The sequence below is a fragment of the Oculina patagonica genome, chromosome 1 (assembly GCF_052425735.1).
Source record: "Oculina patagonica isolate OP01 chromosome 1, crgOcupat, whole genome shotgun sequence".
Lineage (NCBI taxonomy): Eukaryota > Metazoa > Cnidaria > Anthozoa > Scleractinia > Oculinidae > Oculina > Oculina patagonica.
The window spans coordinates 13,080,059-13,092,836 of NC_135758.1; the positions used below are offsets into that span (position 1 = coordinate 13,080,059).

Here is a 12,778-nt window from a genome sequence, read left to right on the forward strand (position 1 = left end):
ATTTACTTGGGAAAACATTCAGATGTAAAAACACTTCTCATCGAGAAAGTCTTAACATTTCAAGAAATAATCTATAGAACTGGCTACAGAACCAAATTACACGAACGCAGTAGTGAAAGAAAACGCCTGGCGTCAGGTCACGTAGACTTTGAACCGGGAATCCGGGAAGGTCGCCTCAAATCCTCTTTTACTTGATGGTGTCTTTCGGAAGTATTTATAAAATGCCTCTTGGTCATATTCACGCATTTCTTTTTCTAGCGTTTGGTACAAAGTGTTTTCATGGCAGCCATGTTGGAAGAGTCAAACAACAAGATATTTGCATAAAAATGTTAATGATTTTTCCCAAAGGAAAAACAACTTATTGTTTCACTTCTCCAATATGGCCGACAATCACGCACTCTATTCACCAACTTGATAATTCAGTATGGCGGGCATTTACGCACGTTCAACGCGCGTAAAAAGGAAACGCTTTTTATTACTTTTTACGCGACAGTGGAAATTTGCCTACGTATATTTTTTTACGCACGTTTTACGTACGTAAATATTTACGCGTCAGTGGAAATCCACCTTAATTTCTGGTCCAAAAATATCGCGCGTAGATGATTGTTATCATGGCGGTTGTTGAGCGAAATGAAGTAGAAAGCGAGAAAGCGAGTTCTTCTAGCTTTTAGAAAATCTCTCAAGAGTTTTGTTCACAAAACATTTATATTAAAGACGAACAAAGGGAGTGTATTCGACGAATAGTTTGTGAAAGAAAAGATGTTTTGGCGGTGCTTCCGACGGAATTCGGCAAGAGCGTGATCTATCACCAATGGTGTCGAAGAGTATTACATCACACCACCAAAGACTATCGTGCCAGTACACAGTGACGAAAACTACGACCTTGAAATGTCTGACCTGAGCCTTACACAAAATCAGTCTTTGCAGAAAACAAATTTTAAAAACCATCCGATCAGCTCGTTCAAAAAGGGGTAATTCAAACACATGCTTGTGAGAGCAAAAATATAATTTGAAGGCGCTAATCACGCTTATCTGATGGCATCGCCGACATTCTCGACGACGTTGACAGATATTTTAATTAGGGGGCGGCAGACGACTTGACAAGTAATTGTATCAGGCTTTCCTTTTTTCTCCTTCCCTCCGCCGCGAAAAAAAGAAAGCCTGATCGCAGGTTAGATGTCTCTAAGGCGCATGAGCAGCTCCTTTCTTTGTGAACTTACCAAAACAATAACAACATGGGACCAGTGAGAGAGTTCGATTTTTTATATATGTAGTAATAAAAAAGACTTTCTAAGTTTTGTCTTTAAAGCAGCGAAAATTTCTCCGGAAAGGTTCTTGGTGTCAATATGTGGTGTCTGTTATGAAATAAAACCATCATGGGAATGGTAATGAAAACGTGGCGATTGAATATTCCCGCGCTGGTCGGAGCTATTGTTCTTGCTCTATTGTTTCGAAGTTGTTTGTTGACTTGGTCTTTCTTTGTTTTACTTCATTTACAATCCCCATGTGGGCCAGTTGAAAATCATGGTACAAACATTTGCATTTTAGCACTGAAAAGTAGCACGGCATCACAAAATTCTGCGTTCTTAAAACTACACGACGATGACGAAATTTTCGGATAAACAAGCTGCTTTTAGATTTTTAGTTAAGAGAATTGAACCCCTTTATAATAAGTGATTCCACGGCATAGCAGCTTCCATTTCGCGGGAAAATATTGCCTGTTGCATCATCGTCCAAAAACCGCTGACTACATCGTGAACTGATCGCTTTGCAAGTTGTGAGAGCATCGCTACTCGGTCCCAGACCGTTTCTTTCCGCCCTCCCCCCCCCCCCCTGACAAAATCGCTTTGATAAAACTTGGAAGGGTCATTCAATTTAAATAGAAGTACCACTGTAAATAGTACCACTGTAATGGAACCATATTTTGGCATCAAAATGCCAAAAGGGAAAAAAAAGGAAACCTTATATATATAAGGACTGAAAAACTCAGCAACCATATCCCACGGCACGAACCCGATATAGCCCCACATTCCTCGGTGGGTTGTGACTTACCGTCGGCAACTTGAAGTTCTTGAAATCAAAGGACCTGGAATAAAGCTCCACAAAACACAATTTCGTAGGGAGTGTTTTTGCTAGAGATTTCAGAACACATTTCTCTTGGTACAGCTAAAATAATCACATGTAGTTAAATAATATTTTACACGTTAATGAATTATGTACGCTGTTGCAATTGAAAAGAGCTGCCAAGTGGCCACAAGACAAGAACCTGTTGTTGGGGGATACAGTTGACTATTTTGACTATTCAGGAGGAGAACGAAAATATATCTGCTCGAAATACAATATTTAACTATTACCAACGATTCGAATAAAGGATCCCCTTGTTTTACTCTTAAAAACGTATTTACGTTTAGACAGTTTATTAAGACTGAAATGACAGTTTATTAACTGAAAATTGATGAAGGTAAATGAACCGCCGTAGCGAATTTGAAAAGCGGAAGTTTCGAGCGTTATGTTGCACTTGTTTCGAATAAAACGTAACGCTGCCATCAGCCATAAGACATTTCAGGTAAAATTTGCAATATCCAATGTACAGTGAGAGTGACTACATAAAGCAAAATGCAATCAAAGATTCGACTGACACGAAACAGTAAACATCTCGAGAGAATTTAATTTAATTCAAAGATCAGGTAAATGTAATAAACTTCTTTCAATCTTTAAGGAATTAGTTTGCATTTTATTTTGGCTTACCCTTTGACAAATCTTTCAAATAAGCCAAATAACAAATAAGTCGAACTGTAGTTTAAGCGTCTATCAGCCAAGAAATACGTTTTGAGAGATCAGCGCAAAAAAACTTAACGCTCATTTCCATTAAACAACTTATACTAAGTAAAATAAACATTTGTTTATACCAATGTTTCAGCCAAAAACAAGGACCAAGAGAACAAAGCATTACTAACATTTTTTACAAAATCGCTTTGTTAAAAATTGAACCGGTCATTCAATTTAAATAGACCGTATCTTTCTCGCTTCGGTAGACTTTTAGTCACTACCAATGTTAGTAAACACTGTAATGGAACCCTATCAAAGCATCACAAAGGGATTACAATGCCAAAAGGGGAAAAAGAAAACCTTATATAAGGACTGAAAACCTCAACAACCATATCCCACGGCACGTACCCGATATAGCCCCATATTCCTCGGGGGTTGTGACTAACCGTCGGCAACTTGAAGTTCTTGAAATCAAAGGACCTGGAATAAAGCTCCACAAAACACAGTGTCGTAGGGAATGTTTGTGCTAGAGATTTCAGAACACATTTCTCTTGGTACAGCTAAAATAATCACATTTAGTTAAAAATATTTTACACGTTAATGAATTATGTACGCTGTTGCAACTGAAAAAGGCTGCTAAGTGGCCACAAGACAAGAACCTGTTGTTGGAAGATACAGTTGAGCGAGCCAAAGTGTAATCTCATTTTGACTATTCAGGAGGAGAACGAAAATATATCAGCTCGAAATACAATATTTAACCCTTACCAACGATTCGAATAAAAACGTCCTTTTTTACTCTTAAAAAGGTATTTACGTTTAGACAGTATATAAAGACTTACTTGATTTTTAACTGAAAATTGATGAAGGTAAATGAACCGCCGTGGCGAATTTGAAAAGTTGAAGTTTCGAGCGTTATGTTGCACTTGCTTCGAAAATACATAACGCTGCCATCAGCCATAAGACATTTCAGGTAAAATTTGCAATATCCAATGTACAGTGAGAGTGACTACATAAAGCAAAATGCAATCAAAGATTCGACTGACATGAAACAGTAAACATCTCGAGAGAATTTAATTTTATTCAAAGATCGAACAAATAAATCGAACTGTAGTTTAAGCGCCTATCAGCTCAGAAAAACGTTTTGAGAGAACCATTAAAAACCTTATACTAAGTAAACATTTGTATATACCAAGTTTACAGTAAAACATGTCGCACTGTATTTCTCTGATTATAGAAAAAAATTTTATCGCATTTCCACAATAGTGTTTTCTTTATATGAAAGATTGATATAAAACTTTATACGCTCGACTCTAAGAAACGAAAAAAGTTATAAGTTGGGACAATTTTGGCCATAAAAAGGTATGTTGAAACTTTTTTTAAAGAAGAAATAGCTGGTGACCACAAACAATTGTTTATTAAATTGCTAGCACAAGGTTTCCTTGACTTTATAAACTATGACAGGATGGTATTTTACGACTGCGATGGGTTTAATCTTCCAAAGTATTCACATACTTGCTTCGGGTATGTAATTCTGAGGAGAAACAAATTATCATCTAAATTCCTGTTCAAACTGTATTGCTCGTTTTTGTTGGATTTGTACTTGTTTGGTTATCTTTGCAAAGTATTCTTTTTTCTCCGAATCCTTAATAGCATTGTCAGTATTTTTATTGTGTTAAACGTTGCAAAATATATTACACTGTTGTGGTTCAATATTTATTGTCGATTGTTCCACATTCATTACCATATTACCATACACATCAATAAAGGAAGATAAAGATTGAACCAAAACGTAGCACATAATGCAGTATTTGATCGTGAGTTTTATTTCAGCTGGTTTGTTTTTATGCTTGTGAGAAAAGCGAGGTTCAGGGAAAAGATGTTTTAGGGAAGATGTTTTTTACTTTCATTCCGGCCTGAGATCATGAGTTTGACAGGGCATTGCAACAACCTCTTAAACCTCCCTGTCAGTTTTAAGAAAGACAAATCGAGCTGGAGTTTATTTGGACTACTTAACCGATCGAGTAAATAAATCAATTTTGTTTTCATATCTTCACCAGGATTACCAAATGCCATAATTTGTATCCAACGAAGTACTTTAATTCGTGAATTACTATGGCTCAACACCTGAGTTGTCAAAATGCAATGACACTTTTCTGCTCTACTGAACCGTAACGCCCAATAACAGGTTAATGTCTTACAATCTTTTGAAGGCCACTTAAAACTCTAGTTTTTCAATTACCGAAATACTTACATCATTTATGAACGGCAAAAACTCTGGTGACCGCATCCATTCTACGACCATTGTGAAATTGGTTGTCGAAAGAAACACCTCCGACAATTTGTTTGGAAGAGCCACTTTGAGGCAATGATGACTCGATGGTGTTTTATAGTTTTTCTGGGCTTTACTCTCCTTTTTACTGAAGGAATTGCTAGCGGTAAGCAGAAAAGGGGTAAAAACCAATATCTTTAAGTTTCAAACTTAGTTTATTACAAAAACTATACCATTTGGGCATGCAATTTATGTCTTTACCTTCAGTCCTCACAGCGCGTTTTTGGCCTAGTTAACCGAAGAATTCTGTCTATTGAAATTCCGCAATCTGTTTCACTTACCTTTTTTTAACTTTTTTGATGTTGTGGCAAACACTATTTTATAGGTGTAATCCAATTGTAAAGTTCACAACAGGGGCGAATAGCTCGTAATATATTAATTCCTTTTGTACTTTAGAGCTTGTAAATTTTAAGAAAACGTACGCGAAGAAAATTAAAACCCACGTAATGAGAAGTTAATCAAATTAACTTGACGAATTTAATGTAAAAGCTCTATTAAGCAATCGGGAAGCTTATTTCTTTTTAAGCGAATGTCTCCTTAAGATCCACAAACTTGACTTACCCTTTGACAAATCTTTCAAATAAGCCAAATAACAAATAAATCGAACTGTAGTTTAAGCGCCTATCGGCTCAGAAAAACGTTTTGAGAGAACCATTAAAAACCTTATACTAAGTAAACATTTGTATATACCAAGTTTACAGTAAAACATGTCGCACTGTATTTCTCTGATTATAGAAATCTTTTTTATCGCATTTTCACGATAGTGTTTTTTTTATATGAAAGATTGATATAAAACTTTATACGCTCGACTCTTAGAAACGAAAAAAGTTACAAGTTGGGACAATTTTGGCCATAAAAAGGTATGTTGAAACTTTTAAAGAAAAAATAGCTGGTGACCACAAACAATTGTTTATTAAATTGCTAGCACAAGGTTTCCTTGACTTTATAAACTTATGACAGGATGGTATTTTACGACTGCGTTGGGTTTAATCTTCCAAAGTATTCACATACTTGCTTCGGGTATGTAATTCTGAGGAGAAACAAATTATCATCTAAATTCCTGTTCAAAGTGTAGCATACTGTATTGCTCGTTTTTGTTGGATTTGTACTTGTTTGGTTATCTTTGCAAAGTATTCTTTTTTCTCCGAATCCTTGATAGCATTGTTAGTACTTTTTATTGTGTTAAACGTTGCAAAATATATTACACTGTTGTGGTTCAATATTTATTTTCGATTGTTCCACATTCATTACCATATTACCATACACATCAATAAAGGAAGATAAAAATTGAACCAAACCGTAGCACATACTGCAATATCTGATCGTGAGTTTTATTTCAGATGGTTTGTTTTTATGCTTGTGAGAAAAGCGAGGTTCAGGGAGAAGATGTTTTAGGGAAGATGTTTTTTACTTTCATTCCGGCCTGAGATCATAAGTTTGACAGGGCATTGCAACAACCTCTTAAACCTCCCTGTCAGTTTTAAGAAAGACAAATCGAGCTGGAGTTTATTTGGACTACTTAACCGATCGAGTAAATGATTCAATTTTGTTTTCATACCTTCACCAAGATTACCATATGCCATAATTCGTATGCAACGAAGTACTTTAATTCGTGAATTACTATGGCTCAACACCTAAGTTGTCAAACCGCAATGACACTTTTCTGCTCTACTGAACCGTAACGCCCAATAACAGGTTAATGTCTTACAATCTTTTGAAGGCCACTTAAAACCCTAGTTTTTCAATTACCTAAATACTTACATCAATTATGAACGGCAAAAACTCTGGTGACCGCATCCATTCTACGACCATTGTTAAATTGTTTGTCGAAAGAAACACCTCCGACAACTTGTTTGGAAGAGCCACTTTGATGCAATGATGACTCGATGGTGTTTTACCGTTTTTCTGGGCTTTACTATCCTTTTTACTGAAGGAATTGCTAACGGTAAGCAGAAAAGGGATAAAAACCAATTTCTTTAAGTTTTAAACGTAGTTAATTACAAAAACTATACCATTTGGGCATACAGTTTATGTCTTTAACTTCAGTCCTCTCAGCGCGTTTTTGGCCTAGTTAACCGAAGAATTCTGTCTATTGAAATTCCGCAATCTGTTTCACTTACCATTTTTTAACTTTTTTGATGTGGTTGCAAACACTATTTTATAGGTGTAATCCAATTGTAAAGTTCACAACAGGGGCGAATAGCTCCTAATATATTAATACCTTTTGTGCTTTAGAGCTTGTAAATTTTAAGAAAAAGTACGCGAAGAAAATTGAAACCCACGTAATGAGAAGTTAGAGATCAAATTAACTTGACGAATTTCATGTAAAAGCTCTATTAAGCACTCAGGAAGCTTATTTCTTTTTTTAAAAGAGTCCTTTTGAGATTGGTAGCCTTAATAGAGAACTTAGGCTCATTAAAAACGGGAGCTAATGAATTTTTTATGTTTTAGTGCTGTTTGGTTACACTTTTTCACTGATTGGCAACAATAAAAACTAAATGTGGAAGATAAATACCTTTGAGAGCGTTAAGTTTCTTTGCTTTCTTGTTCATAAACAGTTGTCATTATGTGCCATATAGAGAGGATTTTCTAAAAGAATAAGTAGCACATGGTGAAAAATCCAAATTCTTTATTTCCGCCGAAAGAAAGTTTATGGTATGGTATGCTCGAAATTTTTTATTTGGCGCTCTTTTTCGAAAGACAATTTTTCTACCCGGAAAAACTTCAAATTACTTGAAACTACGTTCTAAACCTGGTGTTTAAATTTGTTTCGTGCTCTCTTTAAGGCTGAGTGCGAACGCTCTCAAAATACTTATAATTACAACATTACCTGTCACTGAAATGTAGACAATGGCTACATTCTTCCGACCATATCATTGTCCAAAACGTCTTCCAGAGGCGTACGTGCCTTTTCGAGGAGTACGCAATTGTGTACCAGAATTTGTAGTTTTTGACCGGTTTAAAAAATATTTGAAGAACAAAAATCCCACCACGTTTCTAAGCCTACCATAGACTTTCTTTGGGCGAAATATAAAGAATTTTGATTTTTCATCATGTGCCACCACCCACGCGGTCTCAATTGACATTTTCTCTTAACTGATACACTGAAAAGAGTTTACTTCACATTACTAGGCTTCGTTTTTTTTTTCATTCTTGGGTGTTTTAGCGAGACATGAGATCTTGATCGATTTTAGGTCATAAACCATGCAGTTTTCGTTATTAGTATAATTATAAATAAAATCAGGGACGGAAACTTTTTTCAGGTTCAATTTCAAAACAATCTTCAACACCATAAATGACCGAACTTAGAGTTCGCATGAAAATAACATCCACAAAAATTGTCTTAAAACTGACGCCAAACAAAACACCGGGAAAATTAGACATATCAGTGCTGTCGTCACCACTCGGGCAAGACTGGGTATGATATTCAATAATGACATCACAAGGGGAAGCCATGAAATTGTTGAGACTACAGGCGAAAACTCTTATAACACTGTACCTTGCGGTTCGTGGCCAAAGCTGCCCTCATCTGTGGTTTGATGAGGTCCTTGAGTTAAGAGCTATAAAGGCTTTAAAAAACATTCATGTCACGTTATTAAAGAACGTTCTCCCTTCTCCCATTTCAACACGACACGTATTTGGATTAAAAAAAATCAATTTTTTTAAAATAAATTACGTTTGAAACTACTTTTTTTTTGTTGCAGTGGTAAAAACGACAAGTAAACCCATGGAAACTGCTGAAACTACCATAGACATACCACCAGGTAATATAGAATTTAAGACGGATTCCGCTGAAAAATCGAGCAATGAGTGCGAAAATTAAGTACCAAAAATCCAGTCATTGCACGGCAACATTTTGTATACTATTTAAAAGATCTCATCAAAATTCATTTGTCTTAGAGACCCCGCAATTAAATTCTAAAGCATTCTCGAGAAAATTAAAGTCAAACCTCGAAAAAATGTATAAAACGCGCGCATTTTGTTTTGAACCGGCGCAAAACGTCCGTTTTAACTGAAATAAAGACAACTTCAAATCCATTTTTCTCTCGTGGGGTCAGCTTGAGTGCTCAATTTTTGGCAGGTTTTTGTTAGCTGTACTAAAACTGTTGCCATGCTAAGAGGTCTTTTTGGTAACTTTATTTTTGCCTGTATTGCTCGAAAATTGTGCGGAAACCATCTTAATCCAAGCCTTCAGTTTGTTTATTTATGCAAACAGCTGATGTCAATACCATGGTTTTGATTTGTTTTTATAGGCGCTGACGGTTTTATCGTGACTTTGGAGGTATTTTCTGGTGTTCCGGACCCACAATGGATGATTTTACGGAATAATTCAAAGTACATGGATATAAAAAAGGGTTTGCACCGTGGAAGATCATATGGTCCAGAAAACGCGCCCGGAAAGCTTGGTTTCGAAGGATTTCTTGTGCAAGAGGTGAAAAACGGAAAAAAGCAACCGGAAGTGTTAATCGTAGGTCGCGGAACAGTTAAGCTACAACTTCTTTTACTCAAGAGCATACCTAAAGGTATGATATCGGAAAAAATTTACAGCATTGTTCAGAAGGAAATCCAAGGTGGAAAAGTCTCGGCCGTATTTGAAAGTCAGGCAAAGAAACGTTTTGCACCGGCGTACAATCCCTGGTATTGGAACGTAGAGAATCATATCGAACGTAATAACTGCTACAATTTTGCAAGTACCATCAGGACCGATACTTTTGCTCAGCCTGGTCGAAGGGGAGGACGGCCGCTTCCTAGTTTGTTTAATGCAAACGACGTCAAACTTTCGGCAATGGCTGATCGCTTGCAATTTGAAACTGCCCGACCTCAGATGAACGCCCCAGACGGACCGGAACACTTGGTAGCTCTGGTACATTATGAAGGTTAGTAAAAAAAACCTCTTGACCGTTTGTATTTGTTTAAAAAAAAAAAAAAAACTGTGGCATCATCAATCAGAAATGGTAGTTGAATTGGGCTTAATGAATTAGCAAAGTAACGACGTGTAGACAAGATAACTTGCTCTATCCTCTTGCAGGATTACTATAACTTCTAAAATTCTCAAAAGAAATGTTGTTGAATATATGGTCGGATTTTGGCGCTTGTACCTCAGTAACCTGTAACCTTATACTTAATTAAGAGTCAAGGACGGGAAACAGGGCCAAAAAGTTTTCGTATTTTCTGCTGTCGAAATCCGAGTCAACGAGACCAGATTCGAACACAAAAAATGGCAAATCACTGAAAAATAACTGCCAATGAGGGAGGAAACGAGATTGAGAGCGTATTTATTAATAGAAAAATAATTCCCACTTTAAAATATGACTTAATGCTTGTTTTTCCCATTTTTATTTTTAATGATCTATACATATCTTTTTTTAGCATAAAGCTATAGTTATTAAACGTATAACATAAACGTTAATAATACATATAGTTATTAAGCATGCAACAATCAATCAATCAATCAATCAATCAATTCATTCAATCAGTCAATCAATCAATTCGTCAGGAAGCAATCCGTTCCTTTGCATGATATTCATATTATGGGATTTTAATTAGCATAGCTCTAAATATATTTTATACTATCGAGTTTTTAACAGATCTTTTATTTTACTAGGCAACTTTTTAACTATATATGATCAATATTTTTTTACAAATGCATTTATTTTACTGTCTCAAATTAATTAGGAATAAAAGTATTTTTTATTCGTCTTTTAAAATATATCTGTAGTAAATTTCCTTTTATTAGAATATTTTAAAATGAAAGCGCTATATAAATTAATAAATTAAGGTTGTAATTTTTTTTGTTATTACGTTAAATCCAACACCGTCATATAAGTACATGAAAAGATTGAAAAGATCACTTTCTCAAACAGTCACATTCGGCAAATGTAATTTCGGTCGACCCATGAGTTGAGATTTTTGCTTCGTAAAAGTCACAAAATGTGACTTCGCATTTGTTGGAATATAGTATTTGTCTTAATGGTTTTACTCTGGTCCATACCTTTTCCTTAATTTATGAAGTAGATTGTTGGTTGTGCACGTACGCAGTAGAAACCAAACTGTTTTTCAAACTGTTTTTCACGCAGTTGCTTTAAAAAGTGTTTCTTCTTTTGTTTACAAATTGGCAGATTTACTTTTTTAATCTAAGCAGAATAGTAAATTTGAAAAGAAATACAATTTAATGTAATCAATGTTAATCTTGTATAGGTGATCCAAATTCTCCATATGATCGAGATTATCACTGGTACCGTTTGGATAATAACGGATACTGGTCTCACAAACCTGGAAGAACTCACGCGACTGACAGGGATGGAAATGGAGACAGGATTCGAGATCCAAGAAGAGCTGCAAACGGTGCCATCCCTTACAGATTTGTCTGCTTTATGACCATCAACAGGCATACTGCTACCATTATTTAAGAATTCATATCAACACCGCATATGTTGCTGTAAATCAGTTGTAATGCAGATACAGGCATTTGATTCACAGAAACCTGTGAATCACTAAAACAAATAAAAGGGTATCTGTAAAACTCAAGCGTGAGTCACTTGTTTGTTACTTCGTCTCTGGTTTGATTGTTTCTTTATTAGTTCAAAAACTATTTAAAGGAGAAGTTCCCTTCAGAATGTCATTTATTTTCTTTACGCCAATAAAACGTTTACATAAAGATATGTTATTCACCAAAATTTCAGCCTCCAACGTTTGCTATTACCCTACGAAATCTTCCCCAAAACTCGACAACTGAACGCCGCCATCTTGGAGCTGGTAATGAATGCCTTAGCTGGGAAATCAAAGTAAGTGTGGCTTAGTCGATTTGGCATGAAGGTGTTGACACACATTGGGACATGTTACAGCGACATGTAGCAGGAACAAAATCACAACATGGGCACAAACGAGAAAATCTGGCAGGGACATGTTGTAGCGGCACGTCCTCTGGAAAGCACACACGAAAGGAAGCACCGCCGCAACACGTCCCGGCTACATTTTCTCGTGTGTGTATACATTTTGTGATTTTGTCTCTGCTATATGACGCTGCTACAGGTGTCTGCAACATGTCTCTTCGTACTTGTGTAAACATCTTAGGAGTGATTAATTGTAGATTGCATCTCTTTGATGATGAAGAAAGAGTAGCAAATACGCAGTTGTTCAAATTTTTAAAACGATAAATAAATGAAAGATGTCGTTACCGCTATGAGCTAACCAGACTGAATTATTGTCCCACTTTGTAACTGGTGGCTACTTCATGTAACATTGCCTAGCTTCTTCCCATTCCTCTTCCATTTCCTCCTGCTCAAAGTTTAGATACCTATTTCTAACAATTGAGCTTCGAGCTAAACTCTCACCAATAATTCGTAACTCAGTTGAAACCACGAACGATTTTTTTATTCCTTTAAAGGAATTAAACATTTATTTTAGTTATTCAGATCTTATTCTATGCATTTGAAATTATTTATCCTAATGTATCCCGTTTACACATGTAAGTGACATGATCAGCATTCCAGGTATCTTGGTTCTCAGAATTATATACATTTGTGACCCATTATCACGTGCGTGTTTATTGGCCATGCATTACGCGATATAAGGCCCCATGGGGGGGTGGGGGTTGGTGGGGGGCGGGGGGCGGGTGTCCGGGTTTTTTTTCCCTAAATATCCCGTATCCCGTTAATTCCCGTGGTTTGTATCCCCAAG

The 12,778-nt window shown here is 36.1% G+C and overlaps 1 protein-coding gene across 2 annotated transcripts; it reads left to right on the forward strand.

Moving 5' to 3' along the window:
* The first annotated feature begins 5,071 nt into the window (after positions 1-5,071).
* LOC144648705 (uncharacterized) lies at positions 5,072-11,626 on the forward strand. Of its 2 annotated transcripts, none has more exons than XM_078508194.1 (4): positions 5,072-5,204; positions 8,803-8,862; positions 9,352-9,975; positions 11,297-11,626. In XM_078508194.1, exons 1-4 carry the CDS (start codon positions 5,135-5,137, stop codon positions 11,506-11,508), a joined length of 966 nt encoding a protein of 321 aa, XP_078364320.1. In that variant the 5' UTR covers positions 5,072-5,134; the 3' UTR covers positions 11,509-11,626. The 2 variants fall into 2 exon arrangements, with proteins under 2 accessions (XP_078364320.1, XP_078364316.1); XM_078508190.1 differs by lacking the exon at positions 5,072-5,204 and adding an exon at positions 6,885-7,043.
* The last annotated feature ends 1,152 nt before the right edge of the window (positions 11,627-12,778 follow it).

What these genes read in the sequence shown, in the direction of transcription:
- LOC144648705 (XM_078508194.1), top strand. Translation starts at nt 5,135, where the DNA reads ATGATGACTCGATGGTGTTTTATAGTTTTTCTGGGCTTTACTCTCCTT. An exon ending in TACTGAAGGAATTGCTAGCG is followed by an intron (nt 5,205 to 8,802) that starts GTAAGCAGAAAA and finishes TTTTTGTTGCAG; the next exon opens with TGGTAAAAACGACAAGTAAA. An exon ending in AGCTCTGGTACATTATGAAG is followed by an intron (nt 9,976 to 11,296) that starts GTTAGTAAAAAA and finishes AATCTTGTATAG; the next exon opens with GTGATCCAAATTCTCCATAT.